This window comes from Hippocampus comes, unplaced genomic scaffold, assembly GCF_001891065.2.
Source record: "Hippocampus comes isolate QL1 unplaced genomic scaffold, H_comes_QL1_v1.1 scaffold85, whole genome shotgun sequence".
NCBI classification, from domain to species: domain Eukaryota; kingdom Metazoa; phylum Chordata; class Actinopteri; order Syngnathiformes; family Syngnathidae; genus Hippocampus; species Hippocampus comes.
Genome location: NW_017805540.1, coordinates 1055852 through 1080433, shown reverse-complemented (window position 1 = coordinate 1080433; position 24582 = coordinate 1055852). Strand labels below are relative to the sequence as shown.

Genomic DNA, 24582 nt, shown 5'->3' with positions numbered 1-24582 from the left:
GAGGGGGGGTGGGGGTGGGGGGGGGGTTGTTGGTCGTGGGGCAACTGTGTGTTGAGTCAGGACTATCAAAAGCAGGCATTGGGCTCAAAGCGTGGAAAAAAAAAATCCACCCTGAAACAGTTTAACGTGATTAAGGAGCGCCGCCGGTGCTCATTTAGGCGGGCGGCGGCGGCGCCCCGGTTGCGGAAAGATGCGCGGCCACGAGGACAGGAAGTGACAGCAGGGCGAGGGAGGATATGTTATCACTGTCACCGTCGCTATTAATATGGCCGACGATACCGCCGCGCGGCGAGACCATCCTCTGCTGACTGTCGCGGCGGCTCATGCGAGGAAAACACGGCAAGCTGCTGCTCGCCCTGTAAAACGACGCCAAAGCTATTGTTTGGATTTGAGCAAACAAGCCTCATAAAGCTGATACAAGGTTACGTTCAAGCACTCTTCAACATCCGTTTCCTTCATCACTTATCCTGAGGAGGGTCACTGGGAGGCTGCAGCCGAATGAATATGTACAAGCTCACTTAGTAGTACAGTGAACTCTCGCCATAACGCGGTTCACCATTAACGGCTTCGCTGTTTCACAGATTTTTTTTTAAAGTGCAGTTTGGAAAGCAGGTTAGGGGGCTTCCTGTATGACGTGATCGCAACCAGAAAAAGAGGTTGATGACATGATGGTTGAGAAGCCTATCCTGCTAAAATGTTGTTTTCTTTGTGGCTGGAGTCTGCGGAGAGAAGTTAATTATATGTACAGCAGGGATGTCAAACTCGTTTGTTTTTTTCTCATTGGGCCATTTTGACTGTGAACCCATATAAATGGGTTTTTGTTGAAAATGACTTTGTCATGTGCTGTCATCCTGCTTTTTATGCCTACAATTAATTTATAATGTTGTTGTCCAAGACTATTGATATATATTGTATGATAAGTTAAGGTGGTTAGTTTGGAAAAAAAATCGGATGTGGATCCCACAAGATGGCGGGAAAACAAATTTGTTCTAATTAGACACAACTATGGCATAACTGAATGAAGCACCTCCCCTTCAAAATAGTTTCTTAAGACTCGAGAGGCTAAAAAAGATGCTACCAAAGCTATATTTTTACATGACACATGAGCAGCAAATCAGCGAATAATTCCACAAATAGGCAAGCTCACAAATGAGAAACCACAAATACCACAACAATCATTATCTACATGGGAATGCTTGACTTTTGACAGTATCGTTCAGAATCCGAGGCTACAAAGGGCATGCAATGAACTAGTTTGCACAGCCGCTCCAACTCACCCGCGACCATAACAAGGACAAGCGCTACGGAAAATGGATGAGTGGATGCATTTACTTGGATAACTCTGCACTTACACAACATTCAGTGATGCTAAAAAGTGACTTAAAACATTACAAGTGCACTGCACTTGGGAAAGTTTCACGATGGCAAAAGTTCCATCGCCACAACAAATTACATTTATCCCCATTATTTGCAACGGGGGAAATTAATTCATCACAGGCAAACAGCTTTCAGCATTTTGTCATTGTCACTGAGTAAATCCCATCCTGTCAGTAAAAACAAAAAAACTTGCAAAAGAAATTGATTCAAAACGGCACATTAAATCTAAAGTGTGTTGACAATTAATTATTGCATTAAAAACCGATCACTGAAAAATGAATTGAAATGAATTGTTCCCATTGGCGAGATCTAAAATGACACAGAGCATGTGATTGGATGCCCTCCAATCTGTGTCACCACTCGCTTGTCTTTTGTGTTCATGTTGTCACACCGAGCTATTATGTATTAGTGTCTTTCATAAATATGATCGCTCCTGTATGGGCTGGGCAGTTCAACTTTTGAGGTTAACAATGACCACACTACATGATCTCACGAGGTATACTTGCACAATTAAATTCAATAATTCAGTTTAAGAGGCAATTGAAGAGCTGTAGCAAAAAAAAAAAAAAAAAAAAAATCGGCCTATGCAAATTTAATAACGCTCAGCCTGATTGAAACAAAACCTCATTACTTTGGCTGTGGCGTAGAAGCGTACTGCATCATCTTGAGAAGTACAGTATATTTCCTTACTTGACTACATTAGGGTATGGAACATTCCAAACACAGCTCAGTATGATTCACAGTTACAATAATGAAGAGACCCAAATATTTGTGAAGGCGGAAATAGAGAGATCGATTGTAATGGGCAGGTGTACTTATTGCTATGGCCACCGAGAGACGACGCCTTTTGAGACAGACGCAATCCTACACTTTCACGGTTATCTGATCTGTAACACTCCAGAGAGACAAGTAAGAGATATTAACGACTCTATTTTTACTGAGAAATATTGCACAACTTGACCTTATTTGGAATGCAACAAACAGATGAAACAGTATATAAAAGCTACTTTATGCATCATAATCCAATAACATTACAATTCGACACTAACAACACACACTGAAATGCCTGCACTCGAGCGTGTCCACTTTTTATTCATTTGGGTGCAATTAGGCTCCTGTTTTAGTTGCATTATTAAACTGCTATTACACTCCAGTAAGTCAGCTGCTCCAAGGATTTGTTCACTATCTGTACTTTTAGTGCATATTGAGCAATTAACTGGAATATCAGTGAGCACCAGCCAGTCACTAATGTGAATATGAAGCGCATCCAGAAATGTAAAAAAAGAAAAAATTTCCATCAGGGCGAACATGGATATTGTTCATGAATATCATGTCGTATGAGGAAGGCGAGAAGGAGGAAGAGAGTGGCAGGGGTGAGGCGCACCTTTCCCCATCTCCTTGTTCTGCCCGTTTCCAGCCGCTTTAATTTGACACCTTGAGCATTGGAGGGGGGTCGGGTTAACTAGGTGGGGGAGTGCGGAGACACAGCGGAATTCATTAAGGATAGCGAGCATCCTCTCCCCTCGCCGCTAATGACATCAGAGGTTAGCGGGGAGCAGGCGAGAGGCGAGAGATTGGGGAGCAAGAGCAGCGGATGCACGGAATGATAATCATGAAGTGTATTTTCAACAGCAATTAAAACAAAGGCGGCTCACCCGTGAGCTGCTCGAAGCCACTTCCTTTTGCCGAGTGGATTTCTGAGGAGCCTTTTAACACCGAAGTGCTAATTACAGTAAATATTTGTATAGGAAAAATATTTCGAGCCATAAATATACGATAAAAGAATCAGATTTAAAACATTATTAATCGTGGCGGTAGCAAGGGCCGTGCACGAATCGGTGATGATTCGAACGGGGAGTCGGAATGAGAACGAATCTTTTAACGTTGCTCCCTGGAAATGTATGCTAGCCAGCTAATTAGCATTAAATAGACTGTTTAGCGGTATGGTCAATGAAGCCCATATTGGCAGTGGATCAACGCCACTGTCATTTGTTTGCTACCAAACACAGCAACAAAGAAAAGCCGTTAGCCAAGTCCAGCTAGCTTAGCGATAGGATGCAACCGGTCCGCGGCAAGATTTATTATTTTTCAGTTACATCATCAATTGACACAAAAACCAGCCTTTCGGCCACTGTTCAGTCTGGGATTGTGGTAAATGTAAGTAAGCTATTTTAAACTAAAAAATAAATAGTTTTTGAAGCGTTAGATGCGGTAAGCTTATTCTTTTGTTCAATAGATAATAAGCTTTCCAATAAGTGAACATCAGGCTTGGCAAAACACTTTGGGCAGCGTATGGTCGGAATAAAGCGTCTAATAAGTGCTCTCCTTTTACCATTTTGATCAAACTGGATTTTTCCTTTTTTGGGACTGTGACGTCTTTTCAGAAGGGTGTTTTGGAAATCCATTCGGAAGGTATTCACTGCCGTCCACATGAATAGCGAATTGGGATTTTGGGTGCGAGACAGAGCACGAGAGGTAACTGGATGCGACGTCTTGCGCCACGGCGCAAACGTGTTCTTAATTTTGACGTTTGGAGCATCGTAAACCAAGCACAGGCAACCTGTGTATGATACTACGAACAAATACGATCCTGGTTTGCAAAGATGTTTTGAGGCTATAAACGTCGCACAAAGCACTAGTTTGCACAGCGGTGGGAATTACTGCCACGCTTACAGTTTTTCATTTGAATGTTTTAAATATATGGCCTGGAAGTGATTTTCACACAAACATTTACTGTAGTGTATATATGACCTGACTAGCATTGCTTTAGCCTCGGCTAGTGACTGACTATGGCATTTTTTAACTGATGTACAAATTGGGTTGATGTTGCCGCCGTAAGAACGGCAATTAAAAGCGATGCAGCTCACACGCGCAGCGACTTCCTTTGCCGAGTGCATTTCTGAACACCCTTTTAAAATTCACACTAAATGAGAGATGGGGTGGGGGGATTGCCATTTTTTTGCCTCTGACAGTCATAATGCACGATGATGACATCCCAACAACTTATTGCAGGAGGGGAAAAAAGATGTGCCATGATTTGCAGGTTGGATGAGCTGCAATCAGAGGCTTTTTCAACATTGTGATTGCACCGTAGTGGCACGATAATCTGCAGCTGAGGAATCGGGCTAAGTGGCCATCTCTCCGGGGACCTTTCAGACAGGTAAAGTGCTGAACGTTATTGAAATGGCCAGGGGCACCTGCAATGGAGGCCCTTTTGACAACTTGATTTTTTTTTTTTTTTTTCCGGCTCCTGCAGAAGCCACAGCGGTGCGACTACGATGAGCTGTTTTATTGTTGACAGTTATTTAACACCTTGCCGTCTGTTGGAAGGCAAATGCCCACGCGAGCGGCACGAAAAGTTTTGTGAAAAAAAACCAAAACTGCATTAGGCAGTCTATCGGACGCTCATTTCCATTCATTTACCTGTGACATTTTTCACGTCGTACTCCCTGGCAAACTATCTGACTCATAAATCCAATTGAAGCCTATTAGCGGAGAACTTTCAAAGCTACCCTTCATTAATGTTAATGTTTTTTTTTAGTGGAGGCCAGTGGTGGTTCGGGCTACATGGCTGCCTTCCCGAGCTTGTTTAACAGGCTCCAGACAGAGATGGATGCTCCTGCTAGTCTGATAGGCTCTTGGTGCCATCTATCACCCAAAGGACCCACCCACGGAGTTGGCGTTCCATAACAAAGGGCAAGCAGGAACGCCGGTGATTGACAGCTTTATGTGTGCGGTGGCAAGTCAGACAGCCGAGTGCAGACGTGGGGATCCGTTTCTAGCCTTGGTGCTGGAAATAAGTTGTGAGGAAGAGGAAAAAAAATAATGAGTGCGCTGCGGAATCAATCAATATGTCTGCATATGAAAGAAATGAGTTAAAAAAAAAAAAAAACATCCCTAGCGCTGCTGAGTAGGTCCAAAACTAATCAGGCAAACAAAGCTACCCAAGAGCAAAATAAAGCCTAAATGAAGAGCTGTGTTGAGGCATAAACAGATATTATCATAAAGATTATTACCCCCGCACCTCCAGACTTACTAATTAGAGCAATAAACAACCATATTCTACAATGTATGGCTCCGGCGAGCCATAAAACCCCCACAACATGTAAATACAGATATAGCACATACCAAAAAAAAAAAAAACAACAACAACAAAAGACTAAAGAGCAGTCAGTAAATCCCAGCTCATCCATCAAAAACAGAACATCACGTACGGGGAAATGCACATATAAAATGCCACACAGCTGCCACAGATGTAATCACTTTACGCTTCCTCGTATATATTCTTGAAATGCAGAAGGCAGGCGGGTTGAGGTTGGGAGGGGGTGGAGGGGCGGAGGGGGGGGGGACTTTGCTGCCAGGATGCTTCAGCAGAGACACACTAAATTTGGACAGTAAGTAGTATCACCCCATCGGCGCGGTACACCGCACATTCGCAACGCCCCATTTAACTGCACACGGCGCTTCCCTCTGCCGCCTTCATTTGCATACTTCGGCAGGGCCCTGACGGATGAAGACGGATGGGCCGAAATCAGCCTCGGTGAAACAACTGTTTTATCAAGGTTAAACTATCCAAGAAGCTCTTAACCCCCGCGCTTTTATCACGCGACAGCTCGCCCAATATCAATCTATCAATATGATCTTATTGGCGGGGACGGGATAGTGAGGGAGGGCAGCGGCGGGGCTCTTTATAAACTCAAGTAATGGCAGCATAAAGGAATTTTATGTGTTTTCGGGATGGGGGGGACTCACTAGCGTGGTGCTGAAGGACCATGTCCAATAAAATGGGCTACAAGGTGGTGGCGCCATTGCCAATTGAATAAAACATAATCGGGGACGAGACACTGGCCTCCGGGCACGGGGGAGTGAGGGAGGTCGCCATTTCCGATTGTGATTAGACAGAGAGAGAAAAAGCAACAAGTGCTGTTAGGCGCCATCACACGAGCGACACGGTCGAAAATGACACCGAGCACAAGAAGAGCACCGAGAGCAGCTATTCAAGGGGACACGTTAGGGAGGGTTGACTTTTCAATGTCTTGTACACAAATAATCGGCAGACTTGATGCGTGCTGTGAGTGAGTGTCCGCACCACCCATCAAGTGTGAAATTAAACAGTCAAGTAAATTTTTTATCTGCTCATTTTTGAAAGTGTGTCAGTCAGCAAGGCCTTCGGAACGAATGGCTAAGCTCGCTGATTAGCATAATAACCACCCCCACACTGAGTTTCTTGAACACAGACTTATATATGATACACTAACAATGCTGCTTACTCGCCGCAGTGAGATGTGAAGTCACTGGCGCCCGTCTTCCGGTGCCACTCACTAAGGGGTCCCAATTTGAGCATATAAATATCTCTATTGCATTTTCATGTTTTCTCTCTCTACGCCGAAAGTGTCCCGGTGTGTGGCGTATGGTTGTACCAGTAAGTCTGGGAGAAGCACGATTTCATCGGTCAGATGATGATGGTGATTATACTTTTTCTCTTCTGAACAAGATTCGAAATATTTGTAGGTTTTTTTTTTTTTTTTTTGACGAATCACTGAGGAGCAACTTTCTAATTTTGAGGAGTTATTTTTTTGCAGTTTAAATCCAGAGACCTGAAGCAAGGGGTTATATTAGACAATAAAAATATCACAACGCTTTCATTTCTTAAATTCACATTGGGAATGGCAGCAAACTATTTTCATGACCAGAAACATTTTCAGTGGTGAGTATTTTGCCTGACTTTTGTGAAAACTGGACTCGATCACCCAAGCACTTAAATCCAGCGTTGAACTGTTATGTATCGATCTGAGGTTAGTTTAGCAATTAGCATAGCCTTGCCGTCTTTTTTCATCATCCCTTCATGAGAACGATACTTGTCAGAAGTGGAACTTATTCGCCACCACTGGAGCGACTCCGCAACGTTTTCCAGCACTAGTAGCCAGCCGAAGCTTACGTGAGCGACGCACATTTTGTCCAGCACAGCGAAGCTTTTGATGATCAGTTTTGCCATTAAATGTGTTTTGATGAGGCACAATGTATATAAGGCGGTGTTCTGTGCCCATTAAATGATGAGCTCGGCAGGGTAACATTTTCATCCAACTCCACTAAAACGCTATCCTGTCAAAGTCTGTGTTAGCACAGATTAGCATGAGCTAACAAGGTGACCAATATTAGTGTGTGACAAGTGCTACACTGACAGAGATAGTACAGTATAATGAAAGTGTAATTTGGCGTTTTAGTGATGAAGTGCTTACCACTAAATGTTAAATTTATAGTGGGGGGGCGGGGGGGTTAGGACAAGCACCCTTCATTTGTAGTCTGGGCGTGAATGGTGCTACCCTAACAAACCTTCACAGCGTGTACTTCAAGACTTGATATTATAAAAAGACAGGTTTAATAACCATATTGGTTTAGATTTATATTCACCACAGTTGTTCAAAAGTTACAATATCAGAGCTTGAAACACACAAATAAAAAAGGCTTTACTTTGTTGAAGGTTCAGCTAACATGGATAAAACAACATACACCAAAAGATGAAGTTTATGCGCGCCAAAAAACTGCAGACAGTTAAAAAAAAAAGATCTTTACAAAAGAGCGCCACCAACATTTATCTTATCTTGTTTTATACATGACTCTTGCTAGTAATACGCCCATACTCATATTCAAGAACAAAAAAGCCCCCCAAAAAGATATTAAGTGCAAAGTAAACTCATAAGTACCGCATAAGGTTGAATCTTTGGAGGGCAAACACTCTTTGTCGGCGTGAAGCGAGTCGCTACTGAGCACAAGTGTGCGTGGATGGGTGGATCTGCGATTTGCTGATCATGCTCGAGTAAGAAAATGAGCTCAATTAAGATCATTTGAGAAGAAGTTAACTGTCCAGAACTAACACTGCTCAAGGCAACAGTATAATGAAAGTGTAATTTGGCGTTTTAGTGATGAAGTGCTTACCACTAAATGTTAAATTTATAGTGGGGGGGCGGGGGGGTTAGGACAAGCACCCTTCATTTGTAGTCTGGGCGTGAATGGTGCTACCCTAACAAACCTTCACAGCGTGTACTTCAAGACTTGATATTATAAAAAGACAGGTTTAATAACCATATTGGTTTAGATTTATATTCACCACAGTTGTTCAAAAGTTACAATATCAGAGCTTGAAACACACAAATAAAAAAGGCTTTACTTTGTTGAAGGTTCAGCTAACATGGATAAAACAACATACACCAAAAGATGAAGTTTATGCGCGCCAAAAAACTGCAGACAGTTAAAAAAAAAAGATCTTTACAATAGAGCGCCAACAAACATTTATCTTATCTTGTTTTATACATGACTCTTGCTAGTAATACGCCCATACTCATATTCAAGAACAAAAAAGCCCCCCAAAAAGATATTAAGTGCAAAGTAAACTCATAAGTACCGCATAAGGTTGAATCTTTGGAGGGCAAACACTCTTTGTCGGCGTGAAGCGAGTCGCTACTGAGCACAAGTGTGCGTGGATGGGTGGATCTGCGATTTGCTGATCATGCTCGAGTAAGAAAATGAGCTCAATTAAGATCATTTGAGAAGAAGTTAACTGTCCAGAACTAACACTGCTCAAGGCAAGCTGGAGGACAGGGGACACATCGCTCTTTTGGGGTCAGGACGCACAGGAGCATGAGTGCAGGTGCGACTTTTCATGGTGAAGCCATACAAACGGGTCCAGTAGTATGTCCGTACAATAGCTTTGATGTGATATCAAATGGTGACATATGCGCAGAACATTTCCTCCTACACTGAGTTTTTTTCCATTTACTGACATCACGGACTCCGTCTGCTGCTTTCTTTCAGTTTAACTGCAAAACATGTTTGCTTGTTTTTTGATGTCGTTTCTACAATTTAGATGTTGTAAAATCCAATTAAAGCCCCTTCAAGTCCCTTTTGCAATATGATGTTGTGGCTTTTGTCAGTGGGAATGAGAGGCTACAAGAAGAAACTGAACTTTGTGTCGAGTCAGAAAGCAGCACACACGTGTTTGTCCTGGCTGCTCGGTGCAAGTCAACAACAATGTGAAAAGAACACAATGTACACTGTAAAAAGGAATCTCGCCTTCTCCCACTAGATGTGTGTCAGAGTGTTCATCAAGTTGAGGGAGAGTTTGTTTTTTTTCTGCTCCTCATTTTTCATTCACTGCGTAACTTCTTGTTCCTCTTGTATGACAGTTAAGAATATTAAAATGTTGGCGACTGACTTCGACTGCAGCCCCAGAGAAGCAATGATGAATGTAAGCAGCTAGCGCCAGCTGGGAAGTAGCTTGCTGCTATCGTGGCTTGTTAGAAAGTCATATTTCTTTTCCATTTTCAAGTGGTCAACCTCCACTCGTTGACTCTTGCGCGTATGTGAGTGTGACGGTTCGTGTTTAACAATCACACACGTTTATTACGCCTGCCCCGTTGTCAATGAAAGGACATATCATGCAGTTTTCCCCCCAGTCTGAAACGGTTTCTTAATAAATTGTCCGTGCTTTCGGCAAAAATAATCCAATCCAAGGCACTCTTTCCACAACATCTTTGAGGCTTTGAGGACCTGAGAATGTTTTGACAGGGCGGTCCTGTGTCAGGAAAATGAACGACCGTGAACCCCATCAGCTCTGTGGCAGAACCAGCGCTGAGTGGCGCTTTCGTTACCATGACAACCATGATGGAGCAAGGGGATGCGACAAGGCAGGCGGCCTCAATTTGCAGAGTCCAGAGATGTTTTTTTTAAATCATGGAGGTAGAACTTCAATCATTACACTTCATACTCTCACATATCATAAACTACATATCATAGATTTGTCATTTAATGTGCAGATCTGAGTATGTGGCGCATGCAGCGAATACCCCTGCACAGCCACCTCGTTGACAATTTCACTGAAGAATCAAGTTGGCGCTTAACAGAAGCAAATGCTGTTAGATAACGCTAATCTGTGCATCCAACAAAACACAACGCAGCTCCACTTACCTTGTCGCTTTGACATGAAAGACAGTGTTGGAAATTTGCAGCCTTGTAACAAAAGAATTGTTAAAAGTGTGAATAGCATACTCACAGACACATTTTCACAAATAGGCAGATCAAAGTGTGACTTGGTTGTTTTCATTTCACACTTCATGAGTGGCCTTGCACTCCAGAGACCAAACTATTTGGATACAAGCCATCAAAAAGACTATTTCCTATAATCTTGTAGAGAGTGGTTAAGGGTGAGTTTTGTTTTTTTTGTCTTTAGTTATTAATAATATGTTGCTTAACTTATTGTTTGGCTGTGAAGAACATGATATGGAATATTTCAATTTCCATTATTTCCAATGGGAAGAATTGTAAAACCAAACACAACCAATCCATGCTGTGACGCCGGTCGGCATCAGCATCTCCAGCATGGATCGTGTTCCACTTTCGAGGTTGCGCTGTGAATTGATTCTCTCCTCCAGCACAAAAGCTATCATCCACAAACAGCTGCAGGCAAAGCTATCCTCAAAGGGCGCAACCATCAACAAAATCAACTTCTTTTCCTTTCATTTCTGAACAATACGCACCAACATTATGAAGACTGACATTCTCTAAGAAACACTACTAATAATAAAATTGGTGTTATTTGTTTAAGGGACGGAAATTGAATTGATCACTTAAAATGGCAAAACAAAAACATGCACTGATTAGCAGCCATTATTCTTCTTATTTTTTTTTTTACATCGTTTTTTTTTTTTTTTTTTTTTTTTTTGTAACGCTCTTTCACCAGCTGAATCAGGAGACTTTCCCCGAGTGGACCTTTGTGGGCTGACGCTGACCTCTGCACCCTGCGCTCTCATCCCGCTGTGCTAAACGCTGCCCGCCATGTCACATCTGCACTATGGGAAGTGATCCAAAAATGAAGGTTCGAATCCCAAGAGAGCGTTTGCCTCCTTTACAATACGCGTGCACACACACACACACACACACACACACACACACACACACACACACACACACACACACACGCGCACACGCACACCTTGACACACAAACACAGGTGGAAACAGCAGGTGCCATGCTGCAGATTGCCAGCATGAGCCGTTTGATTTTGCAAGCCACAGAAATAAAATGTGGAAAGTGGCTAAATTTAACATCCTTCTCTGCTCAAGTATTTGTGGCGTTCTGGAGAGTTCAACTTTTCTTCTCTCCTCTTTTTTTTTTTTTCTCTCTCTCCTCCTTTTGTGTGAAGGTGCCGAGGTTACCCGGGCTCATCTGGGGCCTCCTTTGTCTCTCACAGCAACAGAAAGGTTTATTAACATAAATTAGAATAGCTCGCAGAGAGAGTAGCTTGTCGCTACGCGTTACCCACGGCAACCTCTCTACTCTCAATCCACCTGAGTGTGCGTGTGTGCGTGTGTGTGTGTGTGTGTGTGTGTGTGAGAGAGAGAGAGAGAGCACACTCCCCTGCATCTAAATGTGCAAGTACTCTGAAACGAGCGAGACACATCCACACCCATCTTTCCCTGCGCCTGATTAAAATAAATGGCGCTATCTGCACTGCGTGACTCACTACACTGTGGCATTACTATCAGTAATTGAAACATCCAATCACGACAGAGCCATCAGCCCCCCCCCCCTGCTATCCCCCCCACATGCACACACCTCCCGCAAACCAAACCATCTAACTTGGCGGCACCTGAGTAATCTTTGTATGGGAAGTAATATGAAATATGGAGACGAGGGAGACATTCAGTATATTTGTCTTCATGTGCAAGCGCCTGACTGCATGTCCAATATGTATGCGCCGTATTTAAATGCGAGAGTGTGTGTGTGAGTGTGTTTGGAGGCAGAGTGGCGCAGCCCCATTGATTGGTGTTGATTCCATCTGGAGCGGCAAACGGCGAGTGACAGTGGATGTGAGCCCATGCGGGAGGGCCACCATTAATCTTAGTCCCATTTAAGCAGCATGTATTAATTGATGTCATTTCCACTAAGCAGTCCAGAAGACGAGCGCTTGACATTTTGCATTTAACTGTTGGTCTAAAGTCAGGTTGGGGTGTTTTTTTGGGAGGGTGGGGGTGGGGGGGTTCCATTGTACAAGCCCAGCGTGCTGCCAACATGCCACTTACATCGCAGTGGCAGGGTGCCAGAGGAATGAGATCCCACACCTCCAATTAAAAGGTTAACAACTGCCAGGGCGACCCTCTCCATCAAGGCAAATCGAATATAAATCTCGACACTCAGGGACACTACATTGGGTACACCTGAATACTCGAATGAAGTCCGAAGCAAAAGTTTTTTTAAGATCACGTGAAATAATGCTTGATTGTGCTTGCTACTCATTTAAAGTGGACATATTGTGGATATGTGACTTTTTATTGCTTGCATGCATATAGTGCCTGCCCACCAGTTAAGGATATTAAAGTAAGCCTCTTGTTAGGTTGGTTTCTCAGGAACGGCAATAATGTTCCCGGGTCAGTTTGACCCGAGCTACCTTTAACCTTTTCATGCACCCTGTAACCTGATAATATGGTCAGGTGTCCACTATAGGAACCGCTTTGTACGTCTTCAACTTTGAAATGGGTCAGTTTGAGCCGAGCTATGGTGAAAGGGACAAAAGCATTGTGACTGATGGTTTTCTTTGCTAACAGTTAAAATGAAACATTTTTATTATCTGTTCATAAGGTTCATTGGAACAAAAAAAAAAAAAGGAACGTATAGTTCTTCAACTTTTAAATGTGTCTGTTTGACCCAGGCTATACTCAATGTTCTAAAAGCATTCCGATAAACATTCAGTCATTCATTTTCCGATCCGCTTATCTTCACAAGCGGGGGGTGCTGGAGCCTATCCCAGCTGTCTTCGGGCAGTAGGCGGGGGGACACCCTGAACCGCTTGCCAGCCAATCAGAGGGCACACATAGACAAACAACCATTCACACTCGCAATCGCACCTCTCGACAATTTAGAGTGATCTATGAACCTACCATGCATGTTTTTGGAATGTGGGACGAAACCGAAGTACCCAGAGAAAACCCACACAGGCACGGGGAAACATGCAAACTCCACATAGGGAGGCCTTCCGATAAACATTTTAATTGAAAATATGTCGAAGGGAACTATTTTCATTGACTCTTCATGATAAGTTTGAGAGCAAAAAAAAAAATCGACCTGGAATGTTTAATATTCCAAAAGCAACCAATGAACATCGATTATTAACAACAGTTTTTAAGCACATATTTCAAAACTTTTTACTGTCTCAAGTGGGAAAAAATATACTTTTTTAACTTTAAAATGGGTCAATTTGACCCCACACTATGCTCAGCGTTCCAAAATCATGCTAAAAAACACTTTTTTTTTTTTTTTTTTTTTGCAAGGACGCTGCTACTTGAAAAGTACAGCGAAAACTGGCTGTTCAAATGGCACGCGTTTTCAGTACTGGTAGTTCTGCGCAATGTGCCAGATATCGAGCAGCTGTGTTACACTGTAGCGTACTTTAATTAGCCTCTGAGGCACAACCAAACAAGAGTACGGCAATCGCGGGCAGAACAACAGCTGAAGACAAAAGTCAATCCACAATACACGACAACAACCCGTTGAACTTTACCACACTTTTTTTTTTTTGAAAGCTCTTCAAACACGCCTCGAAAACAATGCAAAAACATTTCATAGATCCCCATTTATAGAGACGGTAAGGATATAAATGATTGTATTCCGTCTTCTTCCACCAAATAACTCCAGTGACGGGGAAATGCAAGCATCCCGCAAACAACGAAAAGCTGAACAATATCACTCAGAAGTGCACCATTGAACCCGTGGGAGCGCGGCGGTGATAAGTGCTTCGGCAATACGAGCGTATTCCACTTCCGACGCCCAATGCCATGTGCAAAATTCCAGGAGAGCGCTCCAAATCCAATCAAATCCAAATGGCACCAATAAGAAAAACAAGGGTGGGGGCAATTGCAAGTGCAATCATGACAACCAAGACACTAAAAGCAGCTCGGCAGACAAACATCTGATAAAAATAGAGAAGCTCCACTCCCCACGCCCCCCTCCACCCCACACCACCCCACATCCAGCAAATTTCCTCTCCCCAGGCATTTTATATTCGATAAGTGGAAAGGCATTCTTAGCGTAATGGATCAGAATATGATCTCCGTCAGGCGACTAAGAACAGCCCCACGTGCAGAGCGGGCCTGCGGCGCTGCTGCATCAGATAACCGCGCTGAGAAGTGCAGGAAGCAAACTATAGATGGAGATGTGATGTAGATACCTTCACTGTGGGGGAATAAAAAAATAAAAATTGAAATGGCGTCCTCTTAAAAAGGGAGCGACAAACAAACACCTTGCCATACGTCGACAGGCAGAAGATGACCATCCCTCAGCCAGATCGGTTATCACGGCTAATTACTACTCCCAGCTCACATATACATGGCCGTAATTAGCCTCTTAAAACATGATTAACATGTCTCAATTAAGCCAGTCAACATTTGCATAATATATTAGCCGGCCTAATTGCGAGTGGGTATACGTCGGAGGGGAGAGAGAAGAGCAAAAAAAAGACGCGTGCGCGCGAGTGCGCCAGTGTGTGTTTGCCGCACGTACGAGAGCATAAACAGGAAAGGCTAAACGGGAATCCATGTATGATATAAGTCACTTGAAAAGCAAACTGACAGTCAACGCGTCCCCCTCCCGCTTGGGACCGTCGCATGTTTATTCTTATTCACTTAGATTCATATTTCTGCCACGCTCTTCCTATAAACTCGCAAATCAAAGCCCAGCAGCATTTTCTCAGGCAAACTTCACTGCGATGTTTGAAGTTATTTATATGAAGTTATTTATGAGAGAACAGACAGGGTCCTGTTCGGCCTTATTTCCGTGGAAACTAAAACATGGAGGCTTGGGAGGGGCAGTGGTGATGGTGGTGTGTGGGGGGGATAAACTGCTGCTTCTGCACTTCCAGGCCGGGGGACAGATATACAGTCTCGCAGCCGGTGCAGGGATACCAAGGACATAGCCATTAGTTTCAGGACAGCGCCACATTGGAGACTAATGCCTCCATCTGTCAGTGGAGATGAGAGGAGGGTAACAAAGAGAGGCAACACTAACCTCTGAACTCATCATGGACAACCGTGTCAATTAAATACTGAAAAACAGCAGCGGTGGGAGCCATGGTGACCACTTGGTCCGCTGGCTGAACTAGTCGCTCCATCAGTGCGACACATAAACACGGTAAAAGGCACATTTATGGTCATTTCCGGAAAAAAAAAAAAGGAAGTACAAACTAGGGTCCATCCATTTTCTATACCGCTTATCCTGATGTGAAGAAAAGCCCAGTCCACGTAAGAAAGCATTACCTCAGTGATATGCGCAGGCCCAAGCAACAGATGGAGCCACAATACCAAAGCTTCAGGTTATTAACAATCAAACGGCGATCAGAAAATGTGAAAACTCACCTCACATGAATCACACTTAGCCATGTTACAAATCGAGGAAAGGCGGAATCAGCGGTGGGCCATGAATAATTGCGAGATAACCGTGGACATTCACCTTATTCCTCGGTCCGTGAGACTTTGCGTGAATTATGGGTGCGGCTTCCGGTATAAACCAGAAACAGCCATTTGTTTACAAACTCGATTAAAAGATAAAACATTTCAATTTCCCTTCCTCCTAATGTAGCGGGACGACAACAAAAAATGGCTACTTTCCGAAATCTGTCACTTGACACGGTAAGGCAGTGAGCAATTTCAAAAGCTCTGAGGTATATCAATATCTAGAGCAGTGGTTCTTAACCTGGGTTCGATCTGGTGGTTCGGTGAATCGGTCTCAGGGGTTCGACGGAGCCTCTGCCATGGAGGTTAAGACACACCCAATTCAACCTGTCAATTAGTTATGACACACCCGCTTGGCCATCACTGGCTGGTTCATTTTATGCACAATTAAAAAAACTTATGTCTTGAAATTTTATTCGTTTTTTTCCGGTTTTTAATAAATGCATTTTTTTATGTCATGAATTTGTAAAAAAAAAAAATCCAATTTTTATTTTCACTAATGAAGGGTTCGGTGAATATGCATATGAACTGGTTGGGTTCAGTCCCACGAACAAAGTTAAGAACCACTGACCTAGACAGTAATCAAGTGGTTGGGTTTGGTACCTCTAACAAAGTTAAGAACCACTGACTTAGAGAGTAATCAGATTGGTCGCATTTGGTAAAAAGAGGTTCCAAACAGGATGCATTTGCACAAGGTTTAAATGTTGCTCCGTGGGCTTTTTGTCCACAAATTGCATAAATAAATCCATTCCATCCATCCATCCACCCATTTTCAACACAGTTTATCCTGAAGAGGGTCGCGGGGAGTTGCTGAGGCCAATCCCAGCTAACTTTGGGCATATATAGAGACAAACGACTATTCACACCCATATCTACACCGTCACTGAGCGGGAACCACTACACCATCAGTGATCTGCATGCATGCATGCATACATAAATAGATAGATATGTACATCAAAAAATAAATACTCCCAATGTATCATCACCCATCTGCCCAGTATAATATCTACTTCCAATCGGGGCTCATTTTGGATGAATTCTTTGGCAGCAGTGTGTCAAAGTACAAGCCCTGGAATTTCAGACAGGGGTTCTGAAACTTTTTGGGATGTACGCCCACTTTTGTGTGAATTGGTAAAACAACTGGTCGAAAGTTCCTGTGGTAAATTTTTGGGGGGGGGTCGTGTTCGAGACCTAAAAAAGCGACAAAGTTTGACAGCTGAGTGCAGTTGGCACCTGTTCCCCCCCTGCCCCCCTCCCCCCTGCTGTATCAATGCAGGCTTTGCACCAAGAACGACGTGGCAAAACGATGGCATCTAGGGAGAGACTCTTTCACTCAATTCATATCACAAAACTAAATGCGCCGATTTAAAACCATCTATTCACCCTGTCATTTTGACCTGTATCCTTCATTTTTTTTTAATTTTAATATATTTCTCTCATTCCATTTGTTGTTGCTCCTTTATTCAATGGAATGTAATATTTTACGGTGTCCTTCCAAGAAAGGGGCTTTCAAATAAAATGCATTAGCCGATGATGAGGATGATTATTATTATTATGATCGAAAGATGAAATTATCAAAATGTGAGTTTGGGGTCCTCACTGAGGAGGCGCGAACGGGATTTTCATCCGACCGGCCCGGGACAACCTAACGTCTTTCGGCATTTAATTATTAGTGTGATAGGGTGTGGGGTGTGCCGATGTGGTTGTTTTGTAATTTTGGATGACATGCCTTGTATATGTCGGAGTTTTCCCTCACAATGCTCTGGCAATGTGGCTCTTTGCTAAATAAGACTTCAACTGAGTATTTCAGACAGGGGTTCTGAAACTTTTTGGGATGTACGCCCACTTTTGTGTGAATTGGTAAAACAACTGGTCGAAAGTTCCTGTGGTAAATTTTTGGGGGGGGGTCGTGTTCGAGACCTAAAAAAGCGACAAAGTTTGACAGCTGAGTGCAGTTGGCACCTGTTCCCCCCCTGCCCCCCTCCCCCCTGCTGTATCAATGCAGGCTTTGCACCAAGAACGACGTGGCAAAACGATGGCATCTAGGGAGAGACTCTTTCACTCAATTCATATCACAAAACTAAATGCGCCGATTTAAAACCATCTATTCACCCTGTCATTTTGATCTGTATCCTTCATTTTTTTTAAATTTTAATATATTTCTCTCATTCCAATTGTTGTTGCTCCTTTATTCAATGTAATGTAACATTTTATGGTGTCCTTCCAAGAAAGGGGCTTTCAAATAAAGTGCATTAGCCGATGATGAGGATTATTATGATTATATTATTATTATTATCATCGATAGATGAAATTATCAAAATGTGAGTTTGGGGTCCTGACTGAGGAGGTGCGAACGGGATTTTCATCTGACCGGCCTAACGTCTTTCGGCATTTAATTATTAGTGTGATAGGGTGTGGGGCGTGCCGACGTGGTTGTTTTATAATTTTGGATGACATGCCTTGTATATGTCGGAGTTTTCCCTCACAATGCTCTGGCAATGTGGCTCTTTGCTAAATAAGACTTCAACTGAGTAACGCCAATTTTACACCAGCTTTTTCTTTGTGCTTTTTTGGCGTCACTCAAACTGCGTGTGGCTATGAGCACTGGTGTGAGTGAATTAAACGTTCTTGATCAATCGATCTCATTTGTATAGAGGTGGGCAATTTTTCCGCCAAAAGAAAATTTAAATACCCACAAATACCACCGCCGCACCGAGACGCATTTTCTGCTTGGTATCACAGTGAGTGACGCATATCACCAATCTGCGTGTCCTTTGTGGATTGGACGCTCTCTGGTTGCTCCATTTTTATTGGTTAGCACCACACAAAAGCCACACAATCGTTTAGTGCACATCCAAACTACAGCCCGGGGGCCATTTGCGGCCCGCCATCTATTTTTCAGCGGCCCGCAACATGACAAAAAAAAAACCAACAACAACCAAGAATGACATTTGACATGGGCCACAAGATTAGTTAAAAAAAGATGAATGTAGGCAGAGTGAGAAGGGAGATAGTCAGAAAAATAGGTGCCATTTACCACTCATAAATTTGTTGATATACTGTCGAACTTTTCTCTATATTCAGAGATACAAATGAACCATTTATGATTAAAAGAATAATGAATCTTCAAAACACTGTAGTGAATAAAGATAATTCTATTTTTGAGGCAAAAATTGTTTCGTCCACTTTCTGCTCACTGGCTGATTTATGAAGACATCACATTCATAAGTCACGGTTTGAAAAATGGTCACTTCACTCCTGTTTGTTCTTCTTTACGTTCTGAATATGGAGATGGGATTCGGCTGCTGTTTAGTGCAGAGCTGGATCTACTCTGTGAGATAGACGGCTGCTGGCCACCCCAAAACCTCTCAACTATTTGCCTTAACACCTTTAAGAGAAAGCTGATAAAATTAATTAGATTCAACTATTTGCCTTAACACCTTTAACAGAAAGCTGGTGAAATTAATTAGACAATACAGACAATATATAATTGATTTCTTGAATGACTTTAGCATGTTTCAAAAAGTTTAAGAATTTAAGACTGGCACTTTCATGTGTGCGGCCCTCAAACGAGTAAGTTTGGACACCCCTGGTTGAGTGAATTTGGCCCTGTGAATTTTCTGACACATTGATGTCTCCCGAAAGGCAGAGGAATACTAATAATGATTCAAAGAGGGCCCATAGAATAACTCAAAGTGGGAAATCCTAATACTGACTAAAATTTTTAAAAAACAAACATTCCGTTGAGAAAACAATGTTGTTCAAAGCACTTGGCTATGTGTGGATGCGGCCTCTCGCCAGGCTAAAAACAACCACAGGCAGGGATCAGCTAGTTTCTTGTTATTGCATCTCGCTCACAAAACAAGCCGCGATAATCGCCAGAGAAATTTCGCTGCAGCTCATCGGAGATGAATTGTTAATAACTCAGCACATTCCCCCAAAATGTAAAAGTGCTTCGTGCGGCATTAAGCGTGAAAGTGACCATACCGACTCAAAGGTGCGGATGTGTCTAATTAGCGGTGAGGGCGCAGTTAGCGGGATGGACTGATTCAGCAGGTCTCCGGCTTTGATAAGTTCAAGTAGCGTAATGCATTATCCGCCTGATCACATTAGTCGCGCAGGAGCTCCCCTTCTGACCTGCACCGGCCTGCATGGGGGTAACGTGAGGTAGAACAACAGAGACAGTGAGAGAGGGAGAGAGTGACAGAGAGAGAGAGAGAGAGAGAGAGAGAGAGAGAGAGAGAGAGAGAGAGAGAGAGAGAGGGGGGGTTTTTTAGAGAGAGAGAGAGAGAGAAGGCCTGAAATCTGACACCCACAAACACAAACTTGTTGTCTGGCTTCTCTTCCTTTAACCTGTACATGCCACCTTCCCCTGCTCTAATGGTTCCACACAAACAAGCCGCTTCACAGGAAGCTAGACTAAGGAAAAATAAAAAAGCTCCTCATTGCTCTCAGCAACTGTTAACACAATGATCTTTTGAAGAAGGAAAAAAAAATGGTTGGCGTGTTGAAGAAATCCGAGCCTTCAAGAAGTGACACAAGCTTCGCACAGCTGAGCTTGTCGCAGCTTGCTAAATACTCCTACCCTGACACGGGCCCGACCCTGGCACGAAAGCACGGCGGACGGGGAAGGGAGGGGTCAGGAGTTAGGGGCGGCTTTATCCCGCCATAGGCATGCGTGCCCGCCTTGTTTGTCAGCTGCTCGCCAGTGGACACGTCGCCGCTGCAATGTCTCATATTGCTGCTGTCAACGCTCCAGCCGCGCTAAAGAAGAAAGCGCACGCGGGCCCGCACACCTTTGGAAGCGTGCCGCCGCCGTGCGCAACAAATGATCGGCGGAAGAAATATTCCTGACGACCATTTGAAAATCGAAGGCGAAGTGGAGTCTTTTATAAAAAGGACATGTAGAAAGAAATAAAAAAAAAGAGCTGACAAATTACAGGCTGCTCGCATACACTGCACTCAGCACATTTGCCTGTAAATGCCATGCTGAAGGTTTGAGTCATTTTCTCTGTCATGCGGTGAAAGGATTTTCACTTTAGGGGCGAAGACAAAGACGAGGGTCACGGCGAGGTGGCTGGTATTAAGGAGCTTCCCTCCTCAAAATGATTCTCCAACTTTTCAAGTCACTTGAGTTCATTTCCAAACTCGGTGCTTCGTTTCGCAGAAATAGGGGGAACCTCTCTATTGTCTGGAGCGTCGCTTGCCAAGAATGGTGGGAAGGGAAGGGAAAGGAAGCAGAGGCAAAGGAAGGGGAGGCACGGGTAGAAGCCAGGAAAAGGTCCAAGTCACTTTGTTCTTCTTTTTGGAAAGCGAACTCTAGCTGAACCCGGTGAGACGCCAGACAGTTTACAAAGAGCGAGGCATGACTGTCTCACTTTTCCGAGCCTTGCAATTTAGAAAGAGGGCCCCAACCTACTATGGATTCCTCCTCGCAGAGAGTACTCTTTAACCTTTATAAATCTGCAAAAAAAAAAAAATTCCCCTGGTGTCTTTTTGGTTGCCTCTCCCCCTGCTGCCAAAAGTATGACTCATAGGAATAAAACGTCCATTTTGAATTAAGTGTTTATTTTCAGCTGTCTGCATGGGCCGCGAACGCAACAACATCGACCGCGCGAGCCAGACGAGGCGCTCTTAAAAACCTTTGACAGCTTGGCAGCGCCAGCTCAAAGACGAGGTCAAACTGCAGACTTTGTTTTATTTTCCAGCCTCGGAAAGCCATTTCTCAAAACGAGCCGCGCTCGGCCACATCCCTCCCGAGATTAATCACGGGCTTTCATCATGTGAGTCGCTGCGCTTTAATTTGCTGCTAAGTGAGTAATAATTCACACATTCCTTTTCATGACTTTGACCCTTGTTGCAAACATAAACAGAAAATGCCCCCTCCAGCCACCCCAACTCCCTGCCGACGACTAGCCTCTGCATGTAAAACAGCTCACTTAGCAAACACCATCAAACTCGGGCCGAGGGGAGCTGACAGAGGGTGAGAAAGCCCAGCCCAGAAAGAGCCGCCATGAAAACACTCCTGTGCATTGTGTGTGCCGCGTCCGCTCACATGCACGCTGTGTGACATTTGTCAGGGGATGTAGAAACACAACCATGCTTTTTTTTTACGCCTCGATGTGCTTGGCGACGATGCCGTATACTTTGCAGCGGGGAAACGGGGAATAGAAAAACAGCAAAATAGTGGCGACGGATTACCAGAGCGATAATACACCCACTGGAGGGGGGGAAAAAAAAAACTAAAACTAAAACTTACCTGTTTTCTCCTTAATTTCACACAAGACGTTGAAGAGAGCAGGTTTCATTCTGTGACAGTTCAACGCATGTTTCCTAAAACGAGAACACTTTCTTGAGTAATAGCCATTTTTTTCAACACGTCGGAGCACAAATGCAACTATTTAATAACGTAGTCCAGTCAACTTACATGGAATTTATTTTGAACACTACTATATATATATATATATATATATATACACACACACACACACACACACACACACACACACACACACACACACACACACACACACACACATCGCAACAACAACAACCACAATCAGTTGCACAAAAGGCTTTTGTGTACATATTTGGTGAAATATCAGCATGCAGGAGACTTCCTGGGTAGTCATTTTGAACAAAAAAAAAACAAAAAAGAAAAAATTACTAATGTTGTCCTTATTCAGTAAATCAGCAACAGTGACATTTTGTGCAAATGGAAATTGTCATATTTAATATTTCATCCAGACTATTTTTTTTCCACCATATAACGAATACAACACAACAAGAGCTCTCGTGCATCCTGCTCAATATGAGTAAATGCAGGAGGCTCTCCAACAAGTCCAGCTATCATTTCCTGGGTAGTCATTTTGAACAAAAAAAAAAAAAAAGAAAAATTACTAATGTCCTTATTCAGTAAATCCGCAACAACAGTGACATTTTATGCAAATGGAAATTTTCATATTTAATATTTCATCCATACTATTTTTTTTTCACCATATAACGAATACAACACAACAAGAGCTCTCGTGCATCCTGCTCAATATGAGTAAATGCAGGAGGCTCTCCAACAAGTCCAGCTATCATGAAAACAATGAAAACGTCAAATGTAGATTTTAAAACCATACAGTAAATATACACTGCAAAACAACGCATCAGTTGCAACTTGCAACTATAATTGCTTTCATATGACTGGTGGTACTATTAGTGGACAATATTCAACATGTTGTTGTAGGATTACAGCGTATAAGCCTCTTTGTAAAAAGTCAAACTGAGGCGGTGAAATCTCTTGGACAGACACACACTTTGATTCAAATACCTTTTTTTTTTTTTGAATTTCTGCTACCGCTCATGTATCTTTAGTCACGTGTGTTCTTTAATTCCAAGCACAATGTTTGCATCCATCCTGACTAGTTTGCGATCGTGACGTTTTATCGCCGTTACTGTAAATATTATGATTTTGACACACACACACGTGTTTGTGTGTGCAGTCTCACCTTGCCTGCGCTTCGTCCAGGCTCTGGTCGGTGATGGTCATGATTTGCTGTAAAATGTCTCCGATGTCCTGTTTCCTCCCCTCGCCGTCCGTCCCCGCGGTGCCATCCGGCAAATGCTGCGCCAGGCCGGGGTGTCCGGCCATGCCTACCCCGTGAGAGTGCATCAAGCGAGGCTGCTCGTCCATCCTCGGCCACGGTCCTTGCTGCCTCGCCTCCAACTTTTCAATCTCGTTTCTCTTTTTTTTTTGTTTTCTTTTTGGTAAGGGGGGAGATAGGGGCGATGAGGAGGAGGAATAGGAAGGGAGAACGACGGCTGAGGAGGGAGATGTGCTCTCTCTCTCACGCGCACGCTCTCGCTCTCTCTCTCTCTCTCTCTCTCTCTCTCTCTCTCTCTCTCTCTCTCTCTCGTTCTCTCCCCCCCTCTCTTTCTCTTTTTCTCGATTTGAAATCTGATCTGAATCGCTGCTTTTGGCTTTGGCCACTCCTGCGCCGCTACACGGAGAGAGAGGGAGGTGAACATGCACGTTGGAGGATTCTAATGGGATCAAAAGTGTTGCGCCTCCTTAAATGCGCATCCCCAGAACAAACAAGCAAAAAAAAAAAAAAAAAAAAAAAAAAGCGCACCGCAGACCCACTTGGCAGCCCTTCCATGTGAAGGATTTTTGGACTCGGGTGTTATTACTCTTACGTGTGTTAAGTGACTCGAAATGAGGAGCCCCCGCCCCCGTCGAGCCTCCATTGGAGAAGACAGCGCGCGCAAGTCCCACCTCGAAGCTCTCCTGAGACGTCAATCATCCATCCACGGGAAGGTGGAACACTGTAATAAACATAAAGAGATGTGACCGTGCTGTGATGGATAGAGAGTGAATATGGAGCCTAATAAATAACGCTGAGTGGCGCTGACCCAACAGGACAGCATGGAGGTGCTTTGGAAAAAAAGACACTCTGTCAGCCACACCATATTTTAACCCCCCCTTGAATATTTACATCCGTGTAATCAGTCAAAAGGAAGAATAAATCAAAATGGAGTCAACGGAGCAGGTTGAGGGAGCTGTTGCTACACACAAAGGTAACAATGATGAATGTGCTCCCGTCTGATTTAAACATCCACATCAGACACTTTGGGCCACTTCTGTCGAGGTTTAATTGCGGTGGGTTGTTTTGAGGCTCATTTAGGCTCCCAGGGGGACGCACAAAAATAGATGCCTGAA

General features: G+C 43.6%; 1 protein-coding gene across 1 annotated transcript in view; it reads right to left on the bottom strand.

The window, feature by feature from the left end:
• pbx1a (pre-B-cell leukemia homeobox 1a) overlaps nucleotides 1-23688 on the bottom strand; it is a 79708-nt gene extending 56020 nt beyond the window's left edge. Inside the window, exons 1-2 of the mRNA XM_019878829.1 lie at nucleotides 23372-23688; nucleotides 22135-22208 (exon numbers count right to left, since the gene is read on the bottom strand). Coding sequence (XP_019734388.1) covers nucleotides 22135-22208; nucleotides 23372-23556 — 259 coding nt within the window. The 5' untranslated portion in view covers nucleotides 23557-23688. The remainder of the gene's footprint in view (nucleotides 1-22134; nucleotides 22209-23371) is intronic.
• Between the last annotated feature and the right edge of the window lie 894 nt (nucleotides 23689-24582).